Below are 16113 nucleotides of genomic sequence, written 5' to 3' on the forward strand. Positions count from 1 at the left end.
CTCCAGTGAAAAGGACAAAACGAAGGAAATGACTCACGAGGTAACAATGTCCATCAGGGTGAGGGTTAGGGAGAAAAATGAAGCAAGACCAGAGGATGAGAAATACTGGAAAATGGGAGGGAGAATTCTCTGGAGAGCTGGCTGCAGAACAGAGCCACACGAAGGGGGAGAGTTTGGGGGAGCTGCAAGCAGGTTTCCGGAAGAGGTTGGAAGTGGCCACACCAGAGTCTGAAATTTGAGTTCTGCAGGCAGCCTTGTTACCTCCCAAGTGTAAGCCCTGCCCAGTGCCCCCGGAAGTGACTTGGTGCCCACTCCCTTTTTTCTTTTTTTTTTGTCTTTTATCCTTCTATGGCCACACACATGGCGTATGGAGGTTTCCAGGCTAAGGGTCTAATCAGAGCTGTTGCTGCCAGCCAGAGCCACAGCCACAGCAATGCCAGATCCGAGGCGTATCTTCGACCTACACCACAGCTCGTGGCAACGCCAGATAATTAACCCACTAAGCGAGGCCAGGGATCGAACCCAAAACCTCACAGTTCCTAGTGGGATTCCTTTCTGCTGAGTCATGATGGGAACTTCCCCATTCCCTTCTGAATAGTGTTTTCATCTCTGACTCTCTGGATTGTTAGAAAAGTCTTCCTGGAGTTTCCGTCCTGGCTCAGCAGAAACAAATCTGACTAGTATTCGTGAGGATGCAGGTTTGATTCCTGGCCTCACTAGTGGGTTAAGGATCTGGCATTGCCATGAGCTGTGGTGTAGATCGAAGATGCGGCTTGGATCTAAAGTTGCTGTGGCTGTGGTGTAGACCAGAAGCTACAGCTCCGATTCAACCCCTAGTCTGGGAACCTCCATATGCTGTGGGTATGGCCCTAAAAAGACCAAAAAAAAAAAAAAGAAAGAAAAAAAGTCTTCTTTATTTACTGGAACAAAGCTACTTCCCTAAAACCTTCCTTAGGAGTTCCCATTGTGGCTCAATGGGTTATGAACCCAACTAGAAGGCCAGGTTTGATCCCTGGCCTTCTCATGGGTTAAGGATCCGGTGTTGCTGTGGCTTTGGTGTAGGCTGGCAGCTGCAGCTCCAATTTGACCCCTAGCCTGGGGACTTCCATATGCTGTGGGTGAGGCCCTAAAAAGAAAAAATAAAATAAAATAAAACCTTCCTTCTACAACCGTATAAAATGAGAATCCTCGCTTTGGTATTCAACAGCTCTTCAGGTATTAGAAGAATCTCATCGCCCTTGAATCTGTTGGAAGACAAACACGCTCAGTTCTTTAAGTGGTACCAGTTGTGTGATTTCTAGACCCCATGCCGACTGGCCACTCTCTTTCGGATGTAAGACAGTTAGACAGTATCCTTTTAAAAATGTGACACCAGGAGTTCCCGTCATGGCGCAGTGGTTAACGAATCTGACTAGGAACCATGAGGTTGCGGGTTTGATCCCTGCCCTTGCTCAGTGGGTTAACGATCCGTCGTTGCCGTGAGCTGCGGTGTAGGTCGCAGACGTGGCTGGGATCCTGCGTTGCTGTGGCTCTGGAGTAGGCTGGCAGCAACAGCTCTGATTAGACCCCTAGCCTGGGAACCTCCATATGCTGTGGGAGCAGCCCAAGAAATGGCAAAAAAAAAAAAAAAAAAATGTGACACCAGGAGTTGCCATCGTGGCTCTGCAGAAACAAATCTGATTAGCATACAGGAGAACGAAGGTTTGATCCCTAGTCTTACTCAGTGGGTTAAGGATCTGGCCTTGTCATGAGCTGTAGTGTAAGTTACAGATGTGGTTCGGATCCCAAATAGCTGTGGCTGTGGTGTAGGCCAGCAGCTACAGCTCCTATTCAACCCCTAGCCTGGGAACCTCCATATGCCATGTGTGCGGCCCTAAAAAGACAAAACAAAAGTAACACCAGGAGGAGAGCACAATATCCTAAATGTGGCCTGCCTAGCACATCACTGGGTGCTTTTTTGTTTGTTTGTTTCTATCTTTTTGTCTTTTGAGGGCCACACCTGCAGTATATGGAAGTTCTCAGGCTAGGGGTTGAATTGGAGCTGCAGCCGCCGGCCTACACCACAGCCACAGCAGCAAAGGATCCGAGCTGCATCTGAGACCTATGCCACAGCTCACTGCAATGCCAGATCCTTAACCCACTGAGTGAGGCCGGGTATTGAACCCGTGTCATCATGAATACTAGTCGGGTTCATTACCACTGAGCCACAACGGAACGCCCCCCCAAAACAGCTGCTACTTATTTGGGCAAAGTATTCTTTTTTTTTTGTCTTCTTAGGGCTGAACCATCGGCATATGGAGGTTCCCAGGCTAAGGGGCAAATTTGAGCTATAGCTGCTGGCCGACACCACAGCCATAGCAACATCAGATCCAAGCCAAGTCTGGGACCTACGCCACAGCTCACGGCAACACCAGATCCTTAACACACTAAGTGAGGCCCGGGATCGAACCTGCATCCTCATGGATGCTAGTCAGGTTCCTTTTCCAATGAGCCACGATGGGAGCTCTTGGGCAAAATATTCTTTTCTTTCTTTTTTTTTTTTTTTTTGCTTTTGAGGGCTACACCAGCAGCATATGGGAGGTTCCCAGGCTAGGGGTCGAATCAGAGCTGTAGCCTCCGGCCTACGCCACAGCCACAGCAATGTTGGATCCAAGCCTCATCCACAAGCTATACCACAGCTCACAGCAATGCCGGATCCTTAACCTACTGAGCGAGGCCAGGATTGAACCTGTGTCCTCATAGATGCTAGTCAGATTCCTTTTCTGCTGAGCCACTACCAGAACTGCAGGAGAGTTTTCATAGGCAAAATTGGGGGTGGGGGCTGCAGCGTGTGTGACTTTCTTCTGATTGGTTGGCAGTAGGGGGATATTTCAGGAATCTCAAATATCAGCTTTCTGGTTCCAACCAATCTGAGTTCCAAGGGCTAGTTACGGCTCAGCCTGAAGTTAGCATCTCCACCGCGGGGCCTCAGCTCCTGTGGAAGAATCCAGAACTCTGTATCAGACTGTTCTGTCCATCCCCCGCCTCCCCAGAAGGAACCAGGATCTGTCCCATCACTGCACTAGTCTTTCTTGACTGCTTTTCCTTGGCTTCTGCATTCCCTCACTCCCCAGACTAGTAACTGTTTGAATCTGCCCTTTGAAACTCAGGGAAGGTCTAGGAGGCTGAGGCCTTTCTACAAATAAGAAATGGGGAGAGTTCCCACCGTGGCTCATTGGAAAAGGAACCTGACTAGCATCCATGAGGACGCATATTTGATTCCTGGCCTTGCTCAGTGGGTTAAGGATCTGGCATTGCCATGAGCTGTGGTGTAGGTTCCAGACATGGCTCTGATCCAGCATTGCTGTGGCTGTGGTATAGACCGGCAGCTGTAGCTCCGATTCTACCCCTGAGCCTGAGAACTTCCATATGCCATACGTGCAGCCCTAAAAAGACAAAAAAAAAAAAAAAAAGAGAGAGAGAGAGAGAGAGAGAAAAGAAATGGGACACAAAATCTTTTGTACCAGGGAGGGCCTCACAGGGTCCTGCTCCATTTCAAGGAGACCAAGGAGAGCGAGAAGTAAGTTCGAGGCCACAACCGGACTCTGGATGGAGGATGAAGACACTTGGGGAAACTCGAATATGGGCCAGAGGTAAGAGCACTGAATGGACGTGAAATTTCCTGAGTGTGGTGGCTGCACTGTGGGTGTGGGAGAATATCCTCGTTTTTAGGAGCTTGTCAAGGAGAAGTATTTAAGGTGAAGGGTCACGGGGTCAGCGACTCAGCCTCACGTGATTTAATCCAAAGCAAGTAAGGGTGTATAGATAGAAGTAAAGACATGTGGCAAAGTGTTCTTGTCTTGTTTTTTTAGGGCCACAACCGCGGCATATGGAGGTTCCCAGGCTAGGGGTCGAATCAGAGCTGTAGCTGCCAGCCTGTGCCACAGCCACAGCAATGCAGAATCCGAGCTGCATCTGCAACCTACACCACTGCTCACGGCAATGCTGGATCCTTAACCCACTGAGCAAAGCCAGGGATCGAACCCGTATCCTCATGGATGCTAGTCAGATTCATTTCCGTTGAGCCATGATACTCCCTAAAAATTATCTTTAAAGGCACAAAAAAATGACAGGAAGGAATGCACCAAATTATGAATAAGGATGCATTATTTGGAGATTTGGCAAATTTGCAGATTTGGTAAAAACTATTTAAGGAGTTCCCTGATGGCCTGGTGGGTTGGGAGCTGATGTTGTCACTGCTGTGGGGCGGGTTCGATCCCTGGCCAGGGAACTTCTCAATGCTGAGGGCAAGGCCAAAAACAACAACAAAACTACTTAATATTAATTAAACAATGGACTTCCCGTCGTGGCTCAGTGGAAACGAATCTGACTCGTATCCATGAGGTTGTAGGTTCGATCCCTTGCCTTGATCATTGGGTTAAGGATCCAGGGTTGCTGTGAGCTATGGTGTAGGTTGCAGATGTGGCTTGGATCTGGTGTTGCTGTGGCTGTGGGGTATGCTGATGGCTACAGCCCCGGTTGGATCCCTAGGCCGGGAACCTCCATATGCCACGGTGCAGCCCTAAGAAGACAAAATAATAATAATAATAAATATTTAATTTAAACAATTTTTTGGTCTTTTTGTCTTTTCCAGGGCCACACCCATGGCATATGGAGGTTCCCAGGCTAGGGGTTAAAGCGGCGCTACAGCAGCCGGCCTGCACCACAGCCACAGCAATACCAGATCCGAGCCACATCCTTGACCTACATCACAGCTCACGGCAACGCTGGATCCTTAACCCACTGAGTGAGGCCGGGGATCGAACCCGCAACCTCATGGTTCCTAGTTGGATTCATTTCTGCTGCACCCCGACGGGAACTCCAGAATAAATCTTTAAAATAGTCTTGATGACTGCCCACTCTATTTTATAGGACAGGATGATTTTCTCTGGAGGCAACAGGAAACCAAAACCAGAGGAGCAGAGCGCCACACCAAAATCCTTCTGACCCACCAGGTAAGGGGGCCCACAGCCGGGAGCCCCTGTCAGACTCACAGTGTGAGCAGATAGGGTAGGGTGTCCCCAGAGAAAGAGAACCAGGCGTGGCTTTCTGGATGGCTTCTTTCTTTTATAACTTCCATGTGCCAGAGGAATGGCAGTGAAAACAGAACAAAACAAGAGTGAAGAAAGAGCCTGGAGTCAGAGGAGTTCCCAAGTGGAGGGCCAGAAAATGAATAGGAACCATGAGGTTGCGGATTCAATCCCTGGCCTCGCTCAGTGGGTTAAGGATCTCTGGTGTTGCTGTGAGCTGTGGCTGCGGCTGTGGCTGGCGCTATAGCGCTGATTTGAGCCCCTAGCCTGGGAACCTCCATAGGCCATGGGTACAGCCCTGAAAAGCAAAAAAAGCAAACAAAACAAAACAAAAGCCTGGAGTCAGAAACAGAGACATCAGTGGTTTAATGCATGGGGGAGTTTACCTGTCTGAAGCAAGGTCCTAGAGTGACACCCTACTGTGTGCAGAGGACAGCAGGCAGGACATCTAGGCCATCATAGATCTGTGGCTCTGAGGAGGGGGGGAGGAGGGGGCAGGGGAGATTGCCAATTATAGGAGGAGTTGGTGAGTCAGTTGGCTCATTGATTACCCAGGGAACTAGCAAAGGGGCAGGCCCCTCACGGCCTCTTTGATGATAAGAATAATCACTAGCTGGGGCCTGGGGCACGTAAGTAGGAAGGTCAGCCCTGGGTAGGTGAAGCAGACACTGGTGAGCAGAGGATGGACAGTGAGCAAGAGAGCAGCCATCTTGAGTAGCCTGACCATTCAGTGTCTCCCCAAACAGCAAAACTGGGGAAGTGTTTTTGTTTTTGTTTTTTTTTTGTTTTGTCTTTTGTCTTTTTAGGGCCGCACCCACGGCACATGGAGGTTCCCAGGCTAGGGGGTGAATCGGAGCTGTAGCTGCTTGGTCTACACCACAGCCACGGCAACTCGGGATCCAAGCCACATCTTCGACCTACACCACAGCTCATGGCAACGCTGGATCCTTAACCCACTGAGCAAGGCCAGGGATTGAACCAGAGTCCTCATGGATGCTCGTCGGGCTCGTTAACCACTGAGCCTCGGCGGGAACTCCCCAAACTGGGGAAGTTTTAGGCTAAGTGGGCACGCATGTTCATGAGGGGTTTGGGCAGTGGACAGAGTCCACGTTTTAGTTGACTTAAGTCTTGAGGGTCAGAAAATGGTTTCATGGGGGGGGTTAAAATTCTGCAAAACAGCTGAGAAAGCGCTTCAGGCTCGTCTTTTGCCATCGAAAGAATTTACAAGGGCTGTGTCGTCTCCGCTGTCATTTCTTCCCTTAGGATAATCACCACTGAGACCTGCTCAAGGGCAAAAGCATTGAGGCCAGGCTTAGACCTCGAACCGGCTCGGGCCAAAAACGGCTTCTCTGTGTCAAGGAAGCGGACATGGCGTTCTGGTTGTGGGGGGGAAACAAATCTGACTAGTATCCATGAGGATGCGGGTTCGATCCCCAGCCTCGCTCAGTGAGTTGAGGATCCGGCATTGCCAAGAGTTGTGCTGTAGACGGACAGCTGTAGCTCTGATTCCACTCCCTAGCCCGGGAAGCTCCATATGCCACAAGTGTGGCCCTAAAAAGACCAAAAAAAAAAAAAAAAGACAAACCCAGATCCTCGTGGATACGACTCAGGTTCTTAACCCACCTGAGCCACAACGGGAACTCCTTGGCTCTGGTTTGATCCCTGGCCTGAGAACTTCTACATGCTGCAGGCATGGCCAAAACAAACAAACAAAAGACACAGGACAATCAACAGATGCTAATGCCAAGATGATAGAAATGTTAGAATTATCTAACAAAGATGTAATTTCATTGATTGATTGATTGCGTTTTTTGGGCTGCACCTGCCACATATGGAAGTTCCCAGGCTAGGAGTTGAATCAGATTTGCAGCTGCTGGCCTACACCACAGCCACAGCCAACAGAGATCTGAGCCACGTCTTCAACCTACATCTCAGCTCACGGTAACACCAGAACCTTAATCCACTGAGTGAGGCCAGGGATTGAATTGTCATCCTCATGGATACGCTTCAGATTTGTTTCTGCTGTGCCACAATGGGAACTCCCAATTTTATTTTTATTTATAACCTGTGGCATATAGGTTTCTAGGCTGCAGGAGCTGTAGCCACAGGCCTACGCCACAGCCATAGCAATGTGAGATCTGAGCCGAGTCTGTGACCTACATACACCGAAGCTCATGGCAATGCCAGATCCTTAACTCACTGAGCAATGCCAGGGATCAAACCTGAGTCCTCATGGATGCCAGTCAGGTTCGATAACCACTGAGCCACGACGGGAACTCCTTTATTTCTTTAATTAAAAAAATTTTTTTTTGTCTGTTGTCTTTTTAGGGCCACACCCGCGGCATATGTAAGTTCCCAGGCTAGAGGCTGAATAGGAGCTGCAGCTGCCGGCCTACACCACAGCCACAGCAACGCCGGATCCTTAACCCACGGAGCAAGGCCAGGGATCAAACCCATGACCTCATGGTTCCTGGTTGGATTCGTTTCCGCTGCGCCAAGACAGGATCTCCAGGAACTCCTTCATTTTAAAAAATTAAAAAAAAAATTTTCTTTGGCCACCCCGTGTCATATGGAGTTCCTGGGCCAGGAATCAGATCCAAGCCACAGCTTTGAATCAAGCTGCGGCTGCGGCCACACCGGATCTTTAACCCACTGAGCCGGGCCAGGGATCAAGCCCGCATCCCAGTGCTCCCAAGACGCCACCGATCCTGCTTCACCACAGCAGGAGCTCCTACTTTTAAAAAATTATTATTTTTTTATTTTTTGGCCACCCCATGGCATACGGAGTTCCCTGGCCAGAGGTCAGATTCAAGCTGCAGTTGCAACCTATGCCACAGCTCTGGCAACGCCAAGATCCTTTAAGCACCCTGCTGGGCTCCCTTCTCACCATCCGCTCCTCCAATTTTAGGAAAGGGGCAGTTGGGAGTGGAAGCAGAACAGAGCTGACCAAAGAATCGTTTGTAGGGAGTGTGGTCCAGTGTGGTCTGATTGCTCCTCATCCTTCCAGAACCTTGTGGACGTGGGCAGGACTGCAGACCCACGGGTGTGGGAGGGGCCTGCTGAAGCCCCACCCACCCCTGTGGCCCCAGGCCCTGCGGAGGGACCGGGGACTCCCTCAGGTGCCCCTCCAGGAAGTGTCCAGACCCCCGCACTCTTGGCTCCGTGTGTCCCCTGACCAGACTGGAAGCTGTGAGAGGGGTGCACCCAGCTTTCATCTCAGACCTCACCCCAAACGGGCTCTGGACTGGGGTGAGAATGGAGCCCTAACTCACCACACAGGGAAGGGAAGCGGCTCCTGACAGTTTTGGCCTCTGTCAGCTCTAATCTGCCTGGCTGACCGCATCAGATGAGGGGACGGTGAGATGCTTTTGTAAGCAGGGGGGCAGGTAGCAGCTGTCCCGCTGTCCTGCTGTCCCTCCCTGCCCCATCTGCCTGAGGCATGCCATGACTGCAGCACCCCTTGGGCAAGCCACAGCCACAGGACAAAATGAAGATTTTTTTTTTTAGGGCCACACCCGTGGCATATGGAGGTTCCCAGGCTAGGGACCAAATCAGAGCTATAGCTGCCGGCCCACGCCACAGCCACAGCCACGAAGAATCTGAGCTGCATCTGAGCCACAGTGCATGACAACGCCAGATCTAGTCGGGTTCATTACTGCTGACTCATGACGGGAACTCCAAAATAACATTTTGAAATGGCATCAAGGACAAGGGACCTGGGCAGAGCCCAAAGGATGGGGTGAATACTGGGGGCCCCACTGCTGGCAGGTACCCCCAGGTGCACACCCGGGCAGCTGAGGGTGCCATGCTGTGGGCTCAAGGCAGTCGGGCACTTGCCAAGGGAACACACGGCCTCATGAAGGCTCTGCTGGCAAGGCTGGCTCCCTCCAGAGGTGCGATGAGCTGCCTAGGCTTCCAGAGGGTGCTAGCATGCCCTAGGGCGAACCTGCCATGAGCGGGTTGGCTCAAGCCCAGACTACAGGATCCTCTCTGAGGTGGAGGGCACTGGGGGACCTGGGGCAGGCGACACTCAGAAACCAGCATGCACCAGATGTCACCTGCAAAGACGACGACAGAGAGGCCAGAGGCTCAGCCACCTCTGCTCAGTCCTGCGCATGCCTGCGGGCAGAGCTTCCCAGGCAGGGTGGACGGCTGGGGAGCAGGGGGAACAGAAAGGATGACACCACACAGACGGGCCCAAGGATAACTTAGTTTATGGGTCAAGCCAAATGCAATGCCAAGTTGTTTCTATTATTTTTTTTTTAACCAAAATAAATAAATCAGATTTGTCCCTGTGACGGGTCGGGGGGGCTGGCCCCTTGGCCCAGCGCTGCCCCTCACTCCTGCCCTTCCTCTCCCCCTTCTGACCAGCTTTGGCACAGCAGAGAGAAGAAGGCTTCAGTCTCCTTCGTGTGAGAGGGAGCGAGGAAAGGGGGCGGAGCTGGAGGTGAAGGGAGAGCAGGACCTGACCAGCGACTGGCACCCTGGCCCTGGAGCCCCGGTGGGGCTTCCTGGCCATGCACAGCCCGGCCCGCCTCCCTGCCCAGCCTTAGGCGGGTGGAGGCTGCGGGCCCCCCCACCGCCCGGGACCCTCGAGGGGGGAGATGGACTCTGCAGAGAGCGGACCTGCCCTCTCTGTGCAAGGTCAGCCTCAGGCCCTCTCCCGCCAGCCGCCCCTCAGCAGTGCCCAGGGTTCGCTGCACGCGAGGGTCCCGCCAGAACCCGGCCCACCCCGCCAAGCCTCTGACAGCGGTGGCTCCTTTGAGAGGTCTGGGGCTGGGATGGGGGAGAGGAAGCCACCCAAGTCCAGGTGCGGGAGTCCCCCTGCTGGGTGACGAGGACGGCCAGCACCTGGGGATGCCACGTGAGGCCCGTCCTGCTGGGTGAGCTGGGGGGTGGGTGCAGATCTGACCCCCCAGGACACCTGCGGGGGCTCCCTCTCCCCTGGCTCCCCAAGGCCTCCCTGAAGCTGCTCCACTGGACAGCAGTCACGGAGCCTGGGGAGTTGCTGGCTTGGGGGTGGCCACGCATGTGAGGGGGTCGGCAGCCTGATGCCTAGGTGAGCGAGGGGGAGTGTGCGGTGCAGCGGGCGGGCAGAGGTGCGGGCAGCGCCGAGGCACTATTCTTTAGTTGAGAAGCGAGGGGCAGTGGGGACGTGGAGGCGGCCCCCGCAGCCTGGGCCGCGTCTACGAGAAGTTCTTGAAGGCGTCCAGGTCGAAGGCCGTGTCCAGGAGGCGCTGAAGCTCTGTGAGGTGGGTCTTCTTGTTGCCGGTGGCCGGAGCCGCCGCTGGGTCCCGGCCCGCATACCTGAGAGGGTGACAGCAAGCGGCGACGGTGACGGCCACTGCCCGGCTGCGCGCCCCAGGCCCCGGGGCACCGCCCGAGGGCAGGGCCGCATGCTCACCACACGGGCTTGGCGCGGCTGATGGTGGTCCGCAGCCTGGGCTTCACGTAGTCGTAGTAGCCCTGGTTCTTGTGCTCCTCCTGGCACCAGGCCAGCTCGGCGTTGGGGTACTTCTGCACCTCCTGCAGCAGGAGGTCGAAGGGGAAGGGCGACAGCTGCGGGGAGACGGGGCCCCTGTCACGAGAGGCTCAGGAGCTGGGCGAGCCTGGCTCCAAGGAGCTGGCGTTCCGGGCGGGCAGCCCAGGGACCCCGGCTCCCGCGGGAGGGTGTGCCAGCGCCGGCTACCCTCACCTGCTCGAGCCTGGTGATGGCCACTTGCTCGGCCATGCCTCGCGCTTTGCGCTCTCGGGTGAGGTCGTAGTACACTTTGCCGGTGCAGAAGAGCAGTCTCTTGACGTTTTCTGGGTTCTGGGCTGCAGGGCCGTCTTCTGGGATCACCCTCTGGAAGTGGGTCCCTGGAGAGAATCCCCATGGCCGGGGGCTTCGCTCGGGACTTGGCCAAGGACACCCAGGGCCCCCCTGCTGTGGCTGTGCACACGCGGGGGCCCGCAGATGGGGCTGTGACAAGGCGGCCACCAGAACACGCGGTTTCTGAGGGTTCTGGCTCCCTCCCTTCCTCCAGCCGGCCATGCCCTTGCACGAATGCACACCAAGGGAGCCTGAAGGGCACAGTAGGCAAGGCCAGCTGCGGACAGCAAGGGCTCATGCTCTAGAAGGACCTGTCTCAGACTTCGGGGAGAGCCATGTCTAGAAGAGCATCCCAGGACCACTCTGCCAGACTCCTCATGAGTTTCCAAACACTCAAACTTTCCGCACAACTGCGGCAAATGTTCAGAGGCTCATGGCCAGGACCACTCCCCCGGGACGGAGGCGATTTGTGGAGGTTGCGTTCAAAATGAGGGGTTCACTCCGTGACACACAAGCAACACGCAACATGCTCACACTCAGGCCACACACACAGATGCTAGGATTAGAAGGCAGGCACCTTCCCACGATAGGGCCAGATGTGAAAATCCCGCTGTAAGCATCGCGCTCAGTGGTGAAAGACTGTAAACAAGGCAAGGATGCCCGTTGCCCCCCCCTTCTATCCAACATAGAGCTGGAGTCTCCAGCCAGAGCAATTAGGCAGCAACAAGAAATAAAAGGCATCTAAATTGAAAGGGAAGAAGTAGGGAGTTCCTGTCGTGGCTCAGCAGTAACCAGCCCGACCAGCATCCATGAGGATGCGGGTTTGATCCCTGACTTCGCTCAGTGGGTTGGGGATCCAGTGTTGCTGTGAGCTGTGGTAGAGGCTGCAGATGTGGCTCAGATCCCAGGTTGCTGTGGCCAGCAGCTCTAGCTCCAACTCGACCCCTAGTCTTGGAACTTTCATATGCTTTTTGGCCGTAAAAAGCAAAAACAAAACAAAAACAACAACAAAAAAACCCAAAACAAACAAAGAAAAAAAAAAACAAAAGGAAGAAGTGAAATTACCAGTTTGTAGATCTTATATGTAGAAAACCCTAAAGACTCTACATGCCAAGAAACCCTATAAAACTAGTAAATGAATTTAGCAAAATTATAGGACAGAAAATCAATACTCAGAATTAACTGTATCTCTATACAGTAACAATTAATAATTCAAAAATTAAGAAAAAATATCCCATTTAAAATAGCATCAAATAGGAGATCCTGTCTTGGCACAGAGGAAACAAATCCGACTGGGAACCATGAGGCTGCGGGTTCGATCCCTGGCCTTGCTCAGTGGGTTAAGGATCTGGCACTGCTGTGAGCTGTGGTGTAGGTTGAAGACTCCGCTTGGATCCTGCATTGCTGTGGCTGTGGCATAGGCTGGCAGCTGTAGCTCCAATTCGACCCCTAGCCTGCAAACTTCCATATGTCATGGGTGTGGCCTGAAAAAGACAAAAAAAAAAAAAAAAAAAAAGGCATCAAATAAAATACTTAATAATAAACTTAACCAAGAAAATGAAAAACTTGCACAATGAAAATTATCGAATGTTACTGAAAGAAATTAAAGACAGCAGTAAGTGGAAAGCCATCTGTGTTCACAGACTGGGAGACTTAGGACTGTTATGTTTTTACTAAGAAAGCAATCTATAGATTCAATGGCATCCTTATCAAAATGTCAACGACATTTTTTGCAGATAAAAAATCCATCCTAAAATCCATGGCATCCCAAAGGACCCTGAAGGGCCAAAACTATCTTGCAAAGGAAAAACAAAGCTGCAGGACTCATGCTTCATGATTTCAAAACTTACTACAAAGCTACAGTATCAAAGGGTGATACTGGGACCAAGACAGACACGGAGGCCGATGGAAGAGAACGGAGAGCCCAGAAATGAACCTTCACATGCGAGGTCACGTGATTGGGACAAGGGAGCCAAGGCCACTCAATGAAGAAAGGACAATCTTGTCAACAAAAGGTGCTGGGGAAACCAGACATCCACTCAGAAGTGAAGCTGACCCGCACACCACACACACACAATAACACAAAATGGATTAAAGACTTAAACATGAGGGCTGGAATTACACAACTGAGAAGAAAACCCGGGGCAAAAGCTTCATGACATTGACTTTGGCAGTGGTTTCTTGGATGTGATTCCAAAGGCACAGGCAACAAAAGAAAAAACAGATAAGGTGGACTTTGTGAAAATCAAAAGACAACAAACAGAATGGGAAGAAATCATTGCAAGTCATATACCTGATAAGACATTTTTTTTTTTTTAAACATACATTTAAATGGATGCATCTTACTGCGTGTAAGGCCTATCAATAAAGTTACATTTTTTTTTTTTTTTTTTGGCCAGGCCTTCTGCATGCCAAAGTTTCTGAGCCAGGGATCGAGCTCACACTACAGCATCGACCCAAGTTACTGCACTGACAATGGCAGATCCTTAACCCACTGAGCCACCAAGAAATCCTGATAAGGCATTACTGTCTAGAATATAGAGGAGCTCCCGTTGTGGCTCAGTGATTAACGAATCCGACTAGGAACTATGAGGTTGCGGGTTTGATCCCCGGCCTTGCTCAGTGGGTTAAGGATCTGGTGTTGCCGTGAGGTGTGGTGTAGGTTGCAGACGCGGCTCAGATCTGGTGTAGCTCCGATTCGACCCCTAGCCTGGGAACCTCCATATGCCGCGGGTACAGCCCTAAAAAGGACAACAAAAGACAAAAAAAAAAAAAGGTTAGGCCGCCTAAGGCCACCTTTCATTCTAAAATGCGGAGGCAGCCAAGTGTCTACTGACAGATGAGCAGATAAACCAAAAGTGGTACATACAGATAATGGAATATTACTCAGCCTTAAAAAGGGAGGACCTTCTGACACCTGCTACAACTTGGATGAACCTTGAGGACATTATGCTGAGTGAAATAAGGACAAATTCTATACAATTTCCCTTATATGTGGTTCTTAGAGGAGTCAAACCCGCAGAGACAGAGCAGAGTGGTGGGTGCCAGGGGTTGGGGGAGTTGTTTAATGGGTGCAGAGTTTCCGCTGGGAAAGATGAAAACGGTCTGGAGATGGATGGGGTCTGACGGCTGTGCAATGACGTGAATGTGCGTATTAATGCCACTGAACACACGCAAAAATGGCTAAGGGGGTAAACTTTCCATTATGCATACTGCATCATCGTAATAAAAAAGGGCAAAAACCCAAACAAAGAAGGGGTTTACCTTGATGGAAGACTACAGGGAGCTCTACGGCTGGGAGCAGGGGGGCTCCCTTGGCCCCGTCAGCCTGGCGGTGTGTGGGGCTGCTGTGCGCTGTGCCAGCCACCTGCTGTCCGGGTGGAAACCTCAACGCTGTGGGCCTCGCCTCACACCACAGAGCTGGCGGGTTCCTCGGCAGGGCCTGCTCACCCGGTGCCTGTCCCCTGTCCCGGGCGGCCAGCTGCCCTCAGGCTCCAGCAGCAGTGCCCAGGCAGCAGGGTGGACTCTAACCTCAGACTCACTGCCCTGCCCCTCAAGGAGACCGGGAAGGCACTGGCCAAGCCCGCGGGCCCTGGTGGCAGGCGGGACAGGCTGTTTGACCAAACCGCACACGAGCACATACGTCCGGGCTGTGACGTTCAGCGGTCTTTACCCAACGACAGACGTGTGGCAAGGATCGCGGTGAAACGGACAAGTATGAGCCCCCAAGCCCCGCAGAGTTCAGACCCCTCACGCCTACCTGGAAGCATCTCGTCGAAGCTGGTTCTGGCCTCGGGGTGCCGCAGCAGGGACTTGGGGGTGAAGATGATTAACTGAAACACAGAAGCACAGGCTCATGATGGACCAGGTTCTAAGGATCCCAGGAGGAGGACCAACAGCAAGGGGCTGCCCGGGCCTCGCCTTCCGAACGGGCACCTGCTGCTGCCCTCCCAGCTCTGTGGTCAGGAGGAGCCGCGGGTCGGGTGAAAAGAGGAGGAACCAGGTTGACGCTGTTCGCCCTTGTCCTCTCCCTGAGGGCGGGCCCGCCCCAGCCTGCTCTGGGCCCTGGGCGCCCCCCACCCTATACCTGGAAAAACCCCTGAGCCTTTCCTCGGCGTCCCTGCCTGTGGCCAGGGCCGTCCTCGCAGAGGCCTGCTTGGCTCTACACCATGACCGCCAGCAGCAGAGGGCACTGTGCCTGTGAGCCCCCCGCCCCACACACTCTCTCTCCCCTACTCACCCTTCAACACCCCTCCCAGGAACCTGCTTCCTGGGACCCTCGGCTCCCGTGGCCCCTGTGGGGCTCACCTCTCCTCCAAGCTCAATGCACCACCTACGACCACCCGCTCACACGTCCACCCTCCCACTGGGCCGGGGCTCTGGAGTCCTCAGGCCAGGCCTCTCTGAGCTGGGACACCCCAACTGACCGGCTTCCGGAAGGGCAGGAGAATCTGGCGACGCAGCACATGGAAGAAGTTGCCGGGGGTGGAGCAGTTGACAACAACCCAATTGCAGTCATACAGCTGATTTATGTCGAAGTTGGCTTCTTTAAGGTCCTGCAGCAAAGAGGGAAAGGGCCAGAGGCCAGGGGGCACTGAGCGCCTTGCTGCAGGAGGCATCAGGACAGAGGGCCTCAGAAGGCACCACTCCTTTGGAGACCACACACCGGACACAGACGAGCCAACCCCGCCAGCCCCACGATCTGAATGGGATTCTCAGTCCCACGTAGTCCCTGCGTCTCTGTAAACCACTGCCTCTACCTGAAACCAGTTCTGATTTTCCTTAGAAACTGACTTCCAGTAATTTGCTTTCAGGTCTTTTTATTCTTCTGGCCGTGCCCATGGAAACACAGAAGTTTCCAGGACAGGGACCGAACCCAAAGCACAGCAGAGACTCCAGCCACAGCAGTGACAATGCCGGATCCTTAACCCCCTGAGCCATCAGGGAACTCCCTCCTTTCGAATGTTCGTTTCACTCAAACCAGTCAAGAGTTTTTTCCTCTAAACGTTTGCCTCAGGAGTTCCCACTGTAGCATGGCAGGTGCATCCACTGGAGGCGAGAGTTTGATTTTTGGCTGGCACAGTGGGTTAAGCATGCGGTGTTGCCGCAGCTGTGGCTCGAATTTAATCCCTGGTGCAGCAACTTCCAGATGCCTGGGTGCAGCCATCAAAATAAATAAATGAATAAATAAACAAATAAATAAAATGCTGCCTGACTCCAAGTACACAGTAT

At 52.8% G+C, this 16113-nt stretch overlaps 1 protein-coding gene across 19 annotated transcripts in view; it reads right to left on the reverse strand.

The window, feature by feature from the left end:
* Window positions 1–9266: 9266 nt before the first annotated feature.
* The window catches only part of OGDH (oxoglutarate dehydrogenase), a 75731-nt gene continuing 68884 nt past the window's right edge, over window positions 9267–16113 (reverse strand). For all 19 annotated transcript variants that reach the window (XM_021079061.2, XM_003134891.7, XM_021079062.2 and 16 more), the window contains 5 exons: window positions 15309–15437; window positions 14642–14714; window positions 10765–10928; window positions 10474–10628; window positions 9267–10376 (listed from right to left, as the gene is read on the reverse strand). In XM_021079061.2, the coding sequence (XP_020934720.1) occupies window positions 10256–10376; window positions 10474–10628; window positions 10765–10928; window positions 14642–14714; window positions 15309–15437 (642 nt within the window). In that variant the 3' untranslated portion in view covers window positions 9267–10255. The remainder of the gene's footprint in view (window positions 10377–10473; window positions 10629–10764; window positions 10929–14641; window positions 14715–15308; window positions 15438–16113) is intronic.

Source organism: Sus scrofa, chromosome 18 (genome assembly GCF_054392235.1).
Source record: "Sus scrofa isolate SSC_HxYL_T2T_F1_AM1 chromosome 18, Sscrofa_HxYL_maternal_Yorkshire_Landrace_v2.0, whole genome shotgun sequence".
NCBI classification, from domain to species: Eukaryota; Metazoa; Chordata; class Mammalia; order Artiodactyla; family Suidae; genus Sus; species Sus scrofa.